General features: G+C 38.2%; 2 protein-coding genes across 2 annotated transcripts in view; one reads left to right on the forward strand and one right to left on the reverse strand.

The window, feature by feature from the left end:
- LOC309861430 (ovomucoid-like) overlaps nt 1–16,612 on the reverse strand; it is a 31,113-nt gene that overhangs the window by 4,920 nt on the left and 9,581 nt on the right. Inside the window, exons 3-4 of the mRNA XM_082724330.1 lie at nt 3,311–3,336; nt 1,214–1,344 (exon numbers count right to left, since the gene is read on the reverse strand). Of these exons, the coding sequence (XP_082580456.1) occupies nt 1,214–1,344; nt 3,311–3,336 (157 nt within the window). The remainder of the gene's footprint in view (nt 1–1,213; nt 1,345–3,310; nt 3,337–16,612) is intronic.
- The window catches only part of LOC309860956 (uncharacterized protein), a gene marked incomplete at its 3' end in the record, with an annotated part of 88,210 nt that continues 76,336 nt past the window's right edge, over nt 4,739–16,612 (forward strand). The window contains exons 1-2 of the mRNA XM_082723377.1: nt 4,739–4,914; nt 6,344–6,601. The remainder of the gene's footprint in view (nt 4,915–6,343; nt 6,602–16,612) is intronic.

Genomic DNA, 16,612 nt, shown 5'->3' on the forward strand with positions numbered 1-16,612 from the left:
TACTTATGGTGCTTACTTGGCACTAGACACTGTATTAAGTGCTGAGAATAAATCCCAAACCTGCCCTCTGACTTCATGGAGCTTATTTTTGGTGACAGGCCAAACATAAACAGCAAAATAAAATATCTGGCAGTTACACTAAAGATTATGAAAGAAACAGAAGCACATGGAAACTATCAGAGGTAAATCTATTTTAGGTAGGATGGCCAGGGGAGGCATCTATAAGGGAGATGCATTTAGACTGAAGCTCAGATAATGAGAAGAACAAGTCCTATGAAAAGCTGAGGAAAAAATTCTTGTAGGAGAGAGGACAGTTTGCCCAAAGGTCCCGAAGCCGCAAAGAGCTTTGTATGTTTGAAAATACCAGGAAAGGGGGCGCCTGGGTGGCTCAGTGGGTTAAGCCGCTGCCTTCAGCTCAGGTCATGATCCCAGGGTCCTGGGATCGAGTCCCGCATCGGGCTCTCTGCTCAGCAGGGAGCCTGCTTCCCTCTCTCTCTCTCTGCCTGCCTCTCTGTCTACTTGTAATCTCTGTCTGTCAAATAAACAAATAAAATCTTTAAAAAAAAAAAAAGAAAATACCAGGAAAGAAGAGTCAGTGTTCATAATGTATTTAGGAAGTAAAGCAGGAAATCTTATCTCAGACGTGTCGATGAGAAGTTGAGGTAGGGAGATCTTATCAGAGTTCCCAGTTACCACTCAACCACAGGGCAGGACCCAACCTTCTGACTCAGTGCTGGGACTTGCTGTTTTAGTCTTGGGTTGAAAAGCACGAGTTTTCATACAACTGTGATTTTCAAACATTTTAGGAACAGAAATTTTTTTCACATATAATCTCTTATTGAAGCCTAATGTTCAAAACATATAGAGGGTAGCTTCTCTCCTGGGGCTGGAGGTGGGGCTCCCAATCCCAGGGGTTTAGTCCCCGGTTCTCCCCACCCCCCCCCCTTATGTTCAGTCAGCCAAACTGAAACCCAAGTGACACTTTTAACTTACAGAATCACATCTTGAAGACTTCACACACATTTTCCAAAATGTGTAGAAGGGTTTTGTTTTTTGGTTTTTGTTTTTAGTTTTAATTCCAGTGTAGTTAACATACAGTGTTATACGGGTTCCAGGTGTACAATATAGTGATTCAGCAGTTCCATAGATTATCAGTCAGCTTCCCATTAGATTCTTAAAAGAAGTTTGTTTTGTGTATGGTGTTTTCACTTACATGTTAGCGAAGCAGTACACGCAGGTATTAGAATATGTAACATTATTAGAAGCACATAACGGGCTGACTCTTATGGAGCATGTATGTTTCTTTTGTATAGACGTCCTTTGATAATAACTGCATGAAACGCCCTAAAACAAAACTTACAGGTCAAACTGTCTATCCTGTAATGATCTCTTAATGGTTTCTAAATATTAGTGCTTGGAAATTTTATTTTGTGCGGACAGGACATAATGATAAAATATGTCTTTCTTCACATTATAAACATCAAAGCTTCCTTATCTTAAATGCAGCAGTCAGAGCCTTTGGGATGTCCACTTTGAAAGGCAGATGAGGCTATACAGCCCCGAACTTCAGCCGTATAAAATATATCTGTAACTTGTTAGAAGGGAAAGAACGTTCTGGGAAGAGACAAAAATGCCTACAACCACTGTCCAAGTGCTTCTGGAATCATTTTAGTTCATCAAAACCCCCTTTAACTGTGGTGCCCACATCAAAATACCCTGCGTGGTCCCACTCTGGTATTGGCTATCATCCAGTCCTCTGGGGATTAAGAGGCTGGAATAGTGAGCAGAGATTTCCTTAATATCTCCTCATTTTATTTTTCTTCCTTCATAGTCCAAGAGTTGGAGTAAGCTGGATTTAGAGGACTTGTGTGACAGTAAATTATCTATAGGTAGAAGGGGGGCTTGGAGAGTTCCTGAGCACCATGTAATGAGCAGATAAGGAGTGAGTTGCCACAGATTTCTACTTCATTGGCTCAGATCACAGTATATCCACATATCCATAGATCAGGGGACTGCCCTGTCTATGAAACTTAAATGGCCCTTGTTACCGACAGGAGTGTTTGCCAATTTCAGTTATTTGATTCATAATTCCTTCCAAATTCATGGCCATTTTTCTTTAAAAATATTTTTTGTTGAATGGGTTTCTTTTTTTTTTAACTTCACTACTCATCCTAGAATTATCCTGAACATGAATATCCAAGATTATCTTGGATTTGTAATTCTATTTTTTCCTAACATGCTTTAAAGAAAAGCTGTGACTACTGCAATAAAAAATATTCATTGTCAAATTAGCTAAAATCATCACTAATATTATTAGAAGATACTCAAATAACTTTAGGGGAAATACTTTTTATGTCTCTCGTCTCCTCTTTTAATGAGTAAGACTACAAGGTTTGTTTAGGAAGGCTTTACCAAAAAATGGGATCTTTACATTTAGAAAATGCTTTCTAAAATTGGATACGAGTATGAAAAGAAGGATAATTTGATTAGAGAGAATTATATACACAAAGACAAAATTGAAATAGCATGGAATCCAAAATAGCTTAAATTACCTAGAACTAAGGTGAGAAAAGGGAATTCTGCTGTCAGGGAGAAAGAATCTAAGTTGAAGAAGGTATTGTAGAGCATGCAAAAAGGTTTATCTCCCACCAGTACTAGAAGTCACTGTTCTAGAGAGAAAGATATCTCAATCAGATTTTCATTTTAGAAGGCCGACACTTATAGTGTAGAGTTAATACAGGAATTGGCGAGCTTTTCCTATGAAGACCTAGGTAGAAATATTTTATAATTTTTAAGCCATGTCATCTCTATTGCAACTACCCAGCCCTGTTGTTGTAGCCTAAAAATAGCCAGCGACAGTACATAGAGTAGTGAGCATGGCTGTGTTCCAGTAAAACTCTATTTCCAAAAATAGGTGGCCATAGTTTGCCAACCCCTGTATCAGACTCAGTCTAAGAAGACCATTGGGTGGCCATTGCAATATACAGGCAAGAGGTGAGGAGAACTTAATATGCAGGCAATAGCAATGAATTTAGAGGTAGGAAAAAAATGAAAACTAGAAATAAGGAGCTTTCATTGCTAGTGGTATATAAGGGGATAGAGGAATTGTGGAGACAGAGATGAATCCTGGTTTACCCCAGAATCTATTTTGACAGAGATGGGTAGATTGAACCACGTGCATTGTCATTCTGTATATCAGAAGTGCTCAAATATTAGCAACTTCATGTGGTTTAATATGGTTCCACCTTATAGAAATCCTAGAAGCTTAAGGCTGTAAAAATCATTCTCATGTAAGAAGTAGAAAACTTACCTTGACTGGACGTTGACCAAAAATATCTGAAACAAAAATGTTTAGGGAAAAGGATCAAGTAAAAAATGTAGTATTGAGGTGCGACCAGTTAATTAACCCGTTAAGGAATCCCATATAAGTTAATAACCATGAAAATCTTAGAAAAATATGTGGCTCCTTCATGCAGGATTGGCCTAGCCATGCCTGATTCCCCAAACACTTCCCCAAATACACTTAGGGTCCCACTGGAGAATTCAACCATAACACATTCTTGGGTTTCTTACTTTAGGCAGAATAGATTTAAAACCAAGCTTCAGTCTCTGGGACGCAGCAGATCATCTGGGCTGCTCAGACATTGTGTAGACCCCCTTTAGACAAAGTCTAGTTCTTCATAGTCAGCCTGGCTACCTGCTGGCATACCTGCCTTCTTTTTTGACTATTGCCTGTCTTAACTATGCTCTTTCCAAACTATCTGCTTATAAGGAAATGTCTTCCTCTGTTTGGGATCTCTGTGTCAACACCTGCTTACCTAAACTATTAAAAATTCCTATGAATTTCATATTTTATATTCTACTTAACAGCCTGTCTTTCAGCTACTGTATCTGAATGTCCTCCCTGCCTCCCCTTCCACTTCACCACTCCGCTGGCAGAGTTAGTTTCACATCATGGGTTTCCTTTCCCATTTTGCTGGAGTAAATTAGAAAAAGCTGAGCCCTCTTGAGATTTGATAACATCAGGTTGTGCTCTAATCGTAAGCCATGTTAGAAGCTAATACTGCTTTGTGTAAAAGGAATTTAAATACACACACATACACATACGCACACACAATATACCAGTGTGTGGGAGTATGGTGGGAAAGTATTAGGAAGAGATGGGAGGGGAGATGAAATTGATTATCAACTCAAGAAAACAAATTATTTGTCAAATAGTGACTATACCTCTCATCAATCATCTTTTAAGATATCTCACGTCTGAACCCGCTTATGGCAGAGTTTTTAGAATATGGAAAAATGGAATCACCAGTGCCATTCATTCTGGTTGAGGTAGTCAATTCATCTCTGAGAGAAATTTCAAAGTTTCAAAAATCCATACATCTAGAAAAAGTTCCTGTTGGCTTGTTTCTTCCCTTAGAAGAAAATCAAATGTTTACTCCCTCTCCCAAGTTCTTTGACAAATCCTTACATGAGAAATAGCTGGTAGCCAAAATAGCCACAAAGAAAGTTTTCATCTTTTCCCAAAAGGAACAATGTGATTCATCCACCAGAGGAACAATGTGATTCATCCACCAGAGTTCCCTCTGTCAAGAGCTTCCCAGCAGATCTTGGAGGCTCAACTCTCTTGAACTGAGGGTTCTACTCATTATGAGAACCTGAGACCCCATTATGAAGTCACCTTGCAAATGATTTGTTTACATATGACACCAAGGACAAAATCACTGGGTCACCGAAGACCAAGAATACTCTGCAGGCCAAAATATTTCATTTGTAATAGGCTATAGGGCTGTGGTATGATACCATAATTTAACACTGATTTGTTTGATTGTTAAATTATCACTGGGTTCCAGAGAAGTACATTCCATTTTTTAACTAGCAAGAAGAAACAAATGTGAAAAAGATTAACTTAGAGTGAGTAATTCTGGAGAACTTTTAAAAATTTACATGTCTGTCTTTAACACCTACTCCCTCCCACCCAAAGATTCTAATTCCGTAGGTCCAGGGTATGACTCAGATCACACACACACACACACACACACACACACACACACTGCATAGTAGAGTCTGATTCACCTCTGCACTTGAGAACCAATGGATTAGGATACCACAATTTTATACCAAAGGCTAATTTTCTGGGTCTCTTCTTCCTTTACTGCCTAATGGCATTTTTTTTTCTGCCTTAGTAGAGCAATCTTTTTATCCTTTTTTATTGCAATAGCCATTCCTACTTTCCTAGTCATAACATCTACTATTATATTTAACATAAAGTATATTAAAGAAATAGCCAGGATGTATACATGGAAAGTCAAGTCTATTATGTGTGATTTCTGTTATAATACTTGGATTGCATGATAAGGCGGAGACCCAGAGATCATGAAAAATCAATAATTCTGTGTTGAAGATTGTGTTATTACCAGGTGAAATAGGGCTTAGTTCAGACTGCTACTAAACAAAGACATGAAGTTTGACTCTTAAGGAAGGGTGTGTTATCCTATGATCAGTTCTCACATTTCCCAGGAATACCAAGTTCTCCTAAGCACTAGGAGTTTGAACAATAAAGACAGACTATCTTAGAACAGATCATTCTTTCTACAGTGTGACCAAGATTCTTTGCCTGACTAACTTTAAATCAGGCTCCTGATCTCCTAGGGCCATGTGGGCGATTGCTTGTATACCTTTGTTTTTGTAAGAACTCTGCTAAGTCAGTTTAACCACAATTATATTATACAAATATAATTATTTTTACATTAATTGATTGACAAATAAAATCACAAGGTATTTGCCAGGACTTTCTAAAAGATTTTATTTTAAAATTGTAAAATATTTGAAGTGTACACTGTGATGATTTGATGTACATTTATATTGGGAAAGGGTTTTCCCCCATCTAGTTAGTTAACACATCCATCACATAGTTATCCTTGGAGGTTTTTTTGTTACTATTTTCGTTTTTGGTGAGAACATTTAAGTTCCACTCTTAACAAATTTCTATTATACAATACAGTTTTTTTCCACCATAATCTCCATGTTTTACCTCAGCACTTAGCATCTTATACCTGAAATTTTCTTAGTATGATTGGCTGAATTTAAACCTGGGAAAACAGACTCCAGAGCTCACCAACTTAACCACTGTGTTTTGTAACTTTTTGGCTCAACATAAAGTGTTGACTGAGGACAAAAATAATCTTACTCTTCATTGCCCCCCACCCAGCACCTGGCACATGATGTGTGAATAAGTGCTGATTAAGAGATTATGAGCAAACAATTTTCTAAACCTTTGACATGTCAAACAATGGAATTTCCCAGTAGTTATAAAAAAATGTGTTGTCATAACGTCTTTCAGGAGAAGAATATGTCCACCCATCTGTGAGGTGACAGTATCTCAGAATCCTCTGGGCAGAAGACAGTCCTGGGAGCTGCTGTTGCCTGGGGTAAGAACAAGAACACCAAAGAAAGGTAGATCCAGAGGCAAAGGCAAGGACAAAAGGCAAGAGGCAAGTGCTGTGCTTGTGGGGCTGAAATGACGAAGGACAGTGGAATAGAATGAAGACAGATGATCCAGCATGGCCAGCTTGGCCTCCTCTACTTACATCGTATTCAAGTAAGAGAATTCAACTTGATTACTGCTTAGTGATTTAAGATGGTAAAAGCATGCTAGAAATATATGCTGAGCTGAGAGAAGGCTTCATTTAGGAAAAGAAAGTTTAGAACCAGAAAGTGGAAACTGGGGTACAAGACCTCAAACCCCTCAGGAGTACTCTCTGAGCTGCTGGTATGGATTTTAAAATACTTAAGCCCAGAAGAGCTTATTTAAACTCACAGCCTAAAATATATACATTCTCCTTGATACAATAGCTGATGACAAGGCCTTTCAGTGTTTTATAGGGGCAAAGGGGGGCAGGATAACCAAATACTACCCATGTTCCTACAACTACTAGTGATTTTCCAAGCACATTATAATAACAATAATGATAATCTAATAATAATAATAACAGTAGCAGCTACAATAGCACTTACATAATTTAACGTTTTTAACATTGTTACATGTTCTGGGTGCTTCCCTTCCATATGCTATCTTTTAATTCTTATAATATATTTTTTTAAGTTTTTATTCAAATTCCCATTAGTTAACATATAGTGTAATATTAGTTTCAGGTGTAAAATATAGTGATTCAGCAGTTCCATACATCATTTGGTGCTCATCACAAGTGCCCCCCTTCATCCGCATCACCTGTTTCACCCATCCCCCCACACCACCTCCCCTCTGGTGACCATCAGTTTGTTCTCTGTAGTTAAGAGTCTGTTTCTTGGTTTCTCTCTCTCTCTCTCTCTCTCTCTCTCTCTCTCTCTCTCTCTTTTGTTTTTTCCCTTTGCTTGTGTTTTTGTTTGTTTGTTTGTTTCTTAAATTACACGTATGAGTGAAATCATATGACATTTGTTTTCCTCTGACTTATTTTGTTTAGCGTAATACTCGCTAGGTTCATCCATGTTGTTGCAAATGGCAAGATTTCATTCTTTTTAATGGCTGAATAATATGTACCATATCTTCTTTATCCATTCATCAGTCAGTGGATACTTGGGCTGTTTCCATAGTTTGGCTATTGTAGATAATGCTGCTATTAACAATTTGGGGCATGTATTCCTTCAAATCTATATTTTTGTATCTTTTGGGTAAACACCTAGTAATGAAATTGCTGAGTAGTAGGGCAGTTCTATTTTTAACATTTAATGAACCTCCATACTGTTTACAAAGAGCAGCCATACCAGTTTGCATGCCCACCAACAGTGTAAAAGGGTTTCCCTTTCTCCACATCCTTGCCAACACCCTTCATTTCTTGTGTTGTTTTGATTTTAGCCATTCTGACAGATGTGAGGTGATATTTAATTGTATTACTCTTGAAAAGTAAGTATTACTGGTACCATATTAAAGCCAATGCAAAAGGAAGTTCTTCCCCTGCCCCCCCCCCCCCAGTATTACACACGGGCCTAGCTATTACTCCCATTTTAAAAAGGTAGTAGCCATTCTGAGATGATGAGTGACTGATTTCTGATCATAAGCCAAGGTGGATTTGAGGCCAGCACTCTTTGACATGAGCACCAGTGTCCTTCCCACCACAGTTTCCCATCATGTATGTTCTGACAGGACCCTCCCTTCAACTCAATGAAGTACAGTTACTTCTATTTGCTTTTTTGCCAACTGATGAAGACTTCTGACTCCGAAAGCTGGAGTAACTGGCCCAAGTCCATGGCACAGTCAGTCCTTAATCCATCTTTTGACTCTGAATCCAATGCCCTTTCCATCTGCAAAATGGGGGTAGAAGTACCTATTTCATATAGTTGTTAATAATATTAAGTGAGTTTATATACACAAAGCACCTAGATGAGTAGCTGGCGGATAGAAAGGTCTTTACCTATTTGCTGTAATTATTTTCACTCCTTCTGGCATTCTTGCTTGGAAAGTGATTTTTCTGAAGCACAAGTCTGCTTTAATAGTGCCTGCTTATGATGCCATGCCAGTCCTTGCAGGATGGAGGCTGAGTGGCTCAACACTGCACATATTGGTCTGTGCTACCCTGGAGCACCTCCATAGTCTCAGAGATCACCCAGACTCCATCCTCTCCCCTCAGCCACATACTGCTTGCTTCATGTCCAATGAACTTTTCACTCCATCCAAGTCAGGGTGATATATTTTGATGCCTACATCATGTACTCCACTGCCTCCCAACTGTTTACTCAGCAAATCCCCCCCCCCCCACAAGATAGGCTCACCTAATCATCTCACACTCTTCTGTCACCCTTTTGTGTTATATCAGCCTACATGCTTCATAGGAAGGCAAAGTGACATGTATGTCATTTGCTGTATGGAACTTCTCCCTACTTGCCTGAAACCTGAGGACCCTGAGGTTTACCTTTTAACTCTTGCAGTCTTTTGAGGTAGACCCTATTAACATTTCCTTTAAAAAAGGAGACGGAAACCGAAAAAAGTTAAGTACATTTTCCAAGATCATATAACTAGTAATTGATGAGCCTATTACTGAAACCCAAGTCTGTGACTTCAAAGTACATCTTCTTCACGTCTATGCCAATTTATTATTCTCTTTCATTTATGAAGCATAGCCTCAAAGAGAATTTAGAGTGTCACTTACATTACCTACCCATTAGTTGAAAATTTTTATTACCATGTATGAGAAGTCTCTAAAGAATATTAATAATTTTCATTCTGAATCAAAATGAAGAGGTTAGACCACATTCTTCATTCCCTGATGAATAAGTAAAGAAACATGGCATTTTATAATAATACTAGCTAAATGTCTTAGAATTCTTACTATGTACAAAGGGCTATTTATAGCCCTTCGCAAAAATTATGGCATTTATGCTCACAGCAATTCAATGAGGTAGGTATTATAATTACTCTCATTGTATAAATTATTCTCATTGTATATTGTCAAGGTCCAGAATATCCAGAAAATTAAAGTGACATGTCCTAGTCAGATAGCAACAAAGCTGGGAACTAACAGATTCTTTCTGACTCTAAGGCCAGTGCACTTTGACATTATGCTCCATTACCTCTATTTAATAATAGTTTGAATCTAAAATTCTTAAAACCAGCTTTGACACTTAATAAGGTAAATACTCAGGTACATAACAAAATTGTGTGGCATTTCGGCTTTATCTCTGATGATTCTAGATAGATGTTTCTAAATCATATCCTTTACATATTAAAAGATGTATGGAAGAGCTTTTAATTTTGAGAGGGAAAAATTCATCCCAATTTTGAGATTGCGTAAGAGTAGTAATTCTATACCACATGTTGTATAATGACCATTTTCCTTAATCAAAACCAATTTTGGAGGGGGACAGATCTGATTTTTGTTTTGGTTCTTCGTCTGTGCTGGCTGATATGGGGTTCCCATCAATGCTTCAAATCAAACTGTTTGATAATGATCAGTTTAGACTCACTCAGCAAGAGTGGTGATGCTATGATTGCTCTTCTGGGGTGAGAATGGAATATAAGAAAGAGGGACTGAGACTGGGAAGAGAATCATAATAGAATTTGTTTGTTAAATGATGCTAGGCTATATTCAGTACTCCATAAATATGGAATTGACAAATTATATATTTTATATTCTTTAAATCTTCTGTCAGTCATAAATGACAAGTGGAGTCAGTGTTGATTTCTACCCAATGAAGTAAGAATATTCTATTGGCTCGAATAGGTCAAGAATGGACTATCTTTTTAGCAAGAGAGTTTTTGTATCAAAGCAGAACCTAGATGATGATTTCTTCTCAGAGATCTCACAGGAAGCTTTCTTACATTGAGATTAGATGAGCTTTATGGACCCTCCAACACTGAGATTATGTGATTCAGTGATTTCTCAATGGAGAAGAAAATGCATTAAAACAAAAACAGACTTGCTTGTCCTTAAGATGGAAAAAAATCTCATAATTTCCTAAGCACATTTTCTAGGATCATAAGGAGCTATTGCTCCCATGCTGCTAAAAGCAGCCAAGGGCAGTAAGGTGGAGTCAAGAGAAGTGACCTGCTATTATAAGCCTAGCCCACTGAGGGCTAGATGTGTCATCTTTATTAACAAATGGCTGCTTCTCAGAGCAGTGCCCTAGAACAGGTTTAAAAGATTCAGTGAATCATGCGAAAAGTTTCCGTGTGACAGGATTACATAATATAACCTAAATTAATGCTGTCTTAGCCCTTTACCCAGAGTTCTCTTCAACTGAAAGTCTGCCAGATTTGTTTCCAGACTGGACATAGAACAGAGGAATCCATCCACTGGTCTTGGTTGGCAAGACTTATGCAATAAACCATGCTCTACAGTGATGTATGCTTTCTTGGGAGCCCCAGATGTTATGGTATAAGTAAAGCTAATGGGAAAGTTAGCTGGATATATATTGGGAATATACCTGTTCTCAGTTGGAATCTACTTATTCAAGCTTCCTGAGGGGAACATCACCGGCTTCCTCAAACTGAGAATGACGGTACATGTAGTTATCTTAGGAATACAGTGGTGCGAACTGGGCTTTTCCTGTGCTTTGTCCATGATGGCTTTGTCTCCAAATAGGACTAACCTTTAGAAGCCAAGTAAAGTTAGAGCCAGAGACCTCCATTGCATTCAGTATCAGGGGGCATACTTAGCTAATGATACCATCAACTGCACCACCATTGTCCAAAAGGGTGGGCAGCTCTTGCACTTCATATAGTGCCTAATATTAGGCAGTAACTTAACAAAATGAAACATTTTTTATATGCTTCTTGCTAAATGCTACCAGGACTTAACTATACAAAATGATGATTTCAAGGAACCACTCTATGGCTCTGTGCCTGTGACACTGGCAGCTCCTCTTGCCTTTGGAGTTCACGGGCTAGCAGGCATTCTCTACAACACCAATGGACATAGTGCCCTTGGCCTGGACAGGCTGTGCAGCAGAGAGCTCACATTTATCTCTCTGTGAGTAATTAAAAACAGCCAAAATCGTCCCTATGGGCTGCTCTGGGGATAGGGATTATGATACTGCCTAGGGAACATAGTGCTTAATTGTTTAAGAACGGGTCAAACTGAGCTCTTGTCGTGCATAACTCTGCCATTTCCTACTAGTGTTGGACTACATATCAGTCGTCACTGAACTTTATTTTTCTTAAGTGGGAAAACAGATTCATTCACTAACTTAATTCTCTCTTTTTTTTCTTTTTCTGAGCTCTGATCATGCCCTAGAAATAAATTAAGTGCTAGATTTGCCATGGTAAATATTATAAATACCCTGCTTATCTTCTCATAAATTTAGTACTAGGTTGTTTATGAATTAAATGAGTTTATGATGTAAAGCATTTAGTATAGGACATGGTCCAAAGTTTTCTTCAACTAATATTAGTAAACTCAGAAAGTATAAAGAATGGTCTTAAAAATTCTGAAAGAGTTCTCAATTACAGTTTTTCTCTGTGTCTTCAAGGGCTATATTTAGGACAGATAAGGGGGTAAATAATATGGCGTAAATCTAAGCTTGATAAAAATAAGTTTTAATAGAGTCCCCCATTAATAATGGCCTTCCCACTCAACAGGTTCAAAAAGAAGCTGCATAAATACATTTTAGGATGCCTATAAAGGCAATTTCTGCATTGAGCATAAGGATTATAACCATCAGTGTTTTATGTTTTTTAACTATAATAATAATTCTTATAGAGTTTATTATGTGTTATTATTATGTACTATGCCATGAACATTCTAAGCACATATTATCCATGAATTTATAATCCCTACAAAAATTCTACTAGGTGGGTAAACAGACTCCTAACATAACCAATGAGGAAGAGAAGATAAGCCAGAGATTTCAAAACTTGCCCAAGTTCAAACAGGTATCCAGTGGAGGAGCCAGGAAATCTTACTGTTGCCCAATATAAGAAATAAATAAAAGAGAAGCATATCTGAATTGAAGAAGGAGTAGAAGGTTCTGACCTGTGCCTGCTTTCAAGCTGCTCAGGCAACTCCAAGAGCTTCCTAGTCTTCCTTACAATAACATTTAAAGACCACTGGTCTTCTCGAGTGGTTCTTAAATGCTACTACTTGGTTCAGATGAGACTTTTGGGAAAAAATAAGAATGATTTAGTAATAAAAACAGTATATGATTACAACTATCATTTCATGTTATAAAGTAATTATGACAGTAGATTAGGGATGCCTGGGTGGCTTAGTCCGTGGGGCATCTGACTCTTGATTTCGACTCAGGTCATGATCTCAGGGATGTGGTATTAATCCCTACATCAGGCTCCCTCCTCAGTGGAGAGTCTGCTTGAGATTCTCTCACCCTCTCCTCTGGCCCCCCTCCATACACACGCTCTCTCTCTCTCTCTCTCTCTCAAATAAACAAATTTAAAAATAAAGTAGGTTATATATATATATATATATATATATATATATATATATTTTTTTTTTTTTTTTTTTTTTAACTGCAGCTTGGAAGTCACAACCTGGGCTTTTTGTTTTTATTTTTTAAAGTATTTGTTGAGATTTTTATTTATTTTTATTTTTTTAAAGATTTTTCTTTATTTATTTGACAGAGAGAGATCACAAGTAGGCAGAGAGGCAGGCAGAGAGAGAGGGGGAAGTAGGCTCCCTGCTGAGCAGAGAGCCCGATGCGAGGCTCGATCCCAGGACCCTGGGATCATGACCTGAGCTGAAGGCAGAGGCTTAACCCACTGAACCATCCAGACGCCCCAAGTAGGTTATAATTTTTATTAAAGTTTTTATATAAAAAAAGGCAACGCTTTATTAGTCTCCCAATAGTTACATTTTTTTTTAAGGTTACTGTGTATGCTGGTTATTTCAAGAGATTAGGGAGGAAAGAAAAAAAAAGACAAAAGAAAAAATTAAATATTCTTTTGGCATAACATTAATCAAAATGGAATACAAAATTGCATTTATGTATTACTGCCAAATGGAAACTGTATCATGCTGTAAGGAAAAAGTGATGTGAGGTTTCCTGAAAATTGTGGATGATTTTTTTGTGTTGGATATTTACTGTTTTTTTTAACTTTATTTTGCAATAAATAATTATTAAAAAGAAATTTAATGGTCTATGATATCCAGAAATCTCTGAATCCCTGGTTCAGTATTTGACGTCTTTTTTTTTCTTTCTTTCTTTCTTTTTTTTTTTTTTTTTACAATGGTTTCTGTCACAAGATTCACTTGATTCTGTGCTTTGTTCTTCATGGGAGGTTTCAATGAGAAAGTGGAACTGTTCTGGTCAGTGACATAATGCCCTACCCCACCCTGTATTCCTCCCTCTATAATCTGGGCCCCAATATGGACTAGTTTCCTGCTCCATTTAGCTCTGTTTTAGAAGAGTAAGTCTCTGTTCTTGAGGAAAGCATGTCAAAGAGGCCTCTAGATACTGGAGAGGGAAGAGAATGCCACAAAGGCAAACATATTGATGCTTTTCACTTAGCAGAGCTTAAATTCAAATTGATACCAGAGAAAACCAACTTCTTCTCTCCTTACCCACCTTCTTATCTTTTCTCTATTTTGTCATATGCCATATATACAAAAGAGTGTTTATAATATTCGTGTACAGTTTAAATGCTAATAGCAACACAAATGCTCATATGTCTATCAGACAGTTTAAGACACAGCCCAAGTTCTGTCTTCAGAAGCTTTTATGTGCCTCCTCCCTAACTCCCATTTTTTGCTGTAATTCATGCTGCCAGTTCCCACCTTACTACATCCCCATCTTCCTCTCCTCTGGCAAAGACCCTCATGCAACCATAGACTAGAAACATTTCTCCAGCTGTGAGGAATTAAGTTTGTTCTTCTGTTCTCTGTCGTTTGCTAAATAACACTGTTTTCTCTTGTTATTTGCAGGCAATGTAGAATTTAGTGTGGCACTCTTAATGGCATTAAGATGTTCGTTACATGGCTTTGAATATATTTAACCTAAGTTTGTTTTCATTTTTTTCCTTAACAGTTTAAAAATTATGTGTATATGTCAGGCTGCCTAATATATATCAGGCAATGGAGAAAAAAAATATATCCATTTGGACATAAAGATAAACGGACCGAATCCCCAGTTCTCAGGGGGCTCCAAACCAAAATACACATATTTTTTCTTTTTCTTTCTTCCTTTCTTTTTTTTACACCAAAAATGAGGATAACTTAAAAAACTTTCCCAAGTCTCCAGTGGGAGTATATTTTCATTGTGGTCAAACCACTCTGTTGCCTTCTGTGGCTATAACAGTGATGGTCTCTTCTAACAGGAGGTTCATAGTGTTCTCTCAGGACCAGATCAGGCAGGGGTTAGGCAGGGTTGGGCTTGTGTTAGGGTGGAATTGGGGAGAAGACAATGAAAAGCCAGAACCTATCTATTGTGCTTAGGGGACAAGGTTAGGGTGACTCTAGATTTTTGTTGTTACTGTTTTCGAAATCATTGATTTACTGTTTGCTAATTATGTGCCAAGCCCAGTATGATGTATTGTGTGTATAGGTTGATTCACACCAGTCCATAAGGAACTGTCCCCACTCTGAAATGCAGGAACTAAAACTCAGGTTCGACCAGTAACTCAAGGTTATTCGGAAGTGGCAAATCTAGATTTAATCCCCGGGCTTTCTATTCCCAACGCCCCGTTGTTGTTTTTTTTGTTGTTGTTGTTTGTTTGTTTTGTTTTTGTTTTTGTTTTTTTAATTTCCTTAGGGTTTTTTTTCTTCATTTTCTGAAAATTTTACAAAACTGAGCTATAATTGACATATAACATTGTATTAGTTTTAGATATTCAGCATAAAGATTCGATAATCATATATATTGCCAAAAGATCACCATCTTAACCACTATGTTATAGAAGGTTCATGAATAATTTCACCTGACATGGAGGACATGGTAATATCTAAAGGGTATGGCAGCAAACAGATGGTGGTTCAGGAAATCCGTGGGCCCCGGAGATAAAAAAGAAAGAACCAGAGCCCCAATAGGCAGCCCAGACAGGGCAACCAGGGATGTGACCAACGTAACAGATGTCCACCAATATTTGGGGTGCCTGCCACTGGGCTCCATTTCTGGAACAGGCAGAGTGGAGAAGGCAAGAGCAGCAAGAGCACAAGCTAGAAGTGCAAGCCCAGAGGGCTAGGCTGCTGTACAGGTTACAGAGCAGGGCCTTAGGCTGGAGAAGCTGCCTTGGTCAGAACAGGGGTCTTGGGCTTATGGAATGAGATTCAGGAACAATGGGGCAGAAGAAGAATGAAACCCAGAAGCCAGGCTTACTCTTTGATGAGTCAGTCATACAGGGCTGGGCTGCTTCCAGGCTTCGTTATTTTAACCACAGAGACTATTTTTGAGCATCAAATGACTCACATCCTAGGAAATCAGCGCCTAGGAGTCTGGCAAGTGGAACGATCAGATAGTTTCCTGGGCTCCCTAGAGGCATCTGTCACAACCTCAGTAGTTCTCTTCCAGCGTTTCAGCAGGCACTCATAAAAGGCTTAACTTCAGTTGACTCAGAGTTCCTTTTCTTAAGAAATTCTGAAAAGTTTTCAGGATGTGTCCCTGCGGATAGATTTTGTTAAGGAATGTTTTTGTAGATCTGGCTTCTGCTTCCTGTACTATTATTGTCAATTAAAATTCCACAGTCAATGCTTCATCTTCTCTTTGATTTCCCAGAGGGACAGGAGTTACCTGTTCTAGAAGGACTGGTTTATTGGCTGTAGTAGTGCTTGCTTTGCTGAACTATGAGGAAGAGCTAATTAACAATGAAACAGAATGAGATTTCTTAGAATGTGAGTAGGCCTCAGTTCTAGCAACAGATTTTAGCTATGGATTTAATTGTTTTTCTTTTATTTGTACATCTTTAAGATTTTATTTCAGTTTCCTCTTCATGTTACAAATGACAAGGATTTGCAGGGTGGTGTTGCAAGAGATGTCTGTAGAGGATAGAAATGCAATGGGGAGCTTTAGGCTGTAGGTGAGCAAAATGACTGCCATTTAAGCCACCGCCCCAACTTTGGAAAAGCAGTCATCACTCTCTCTTATTTGTATATCTATGGATTCTTTATATAGGTACTTGAAGAAGCATTCAGAGTTTGGGTTGGTGCAGATGCAAACAGATGCTATATATTCC

Source organism: Mustela nivalis (assembly GCF_964662115.1).
Source record: "Mustela nivalis genome assembly, chromosome: 3".
NCBI classification, from domain to species: domain Eukaryota; kingdom Metazoa; phylum Chordata; class Mammalia; order Carnivora; family Mustelidae; genus Mustela; species Mustela nivalis.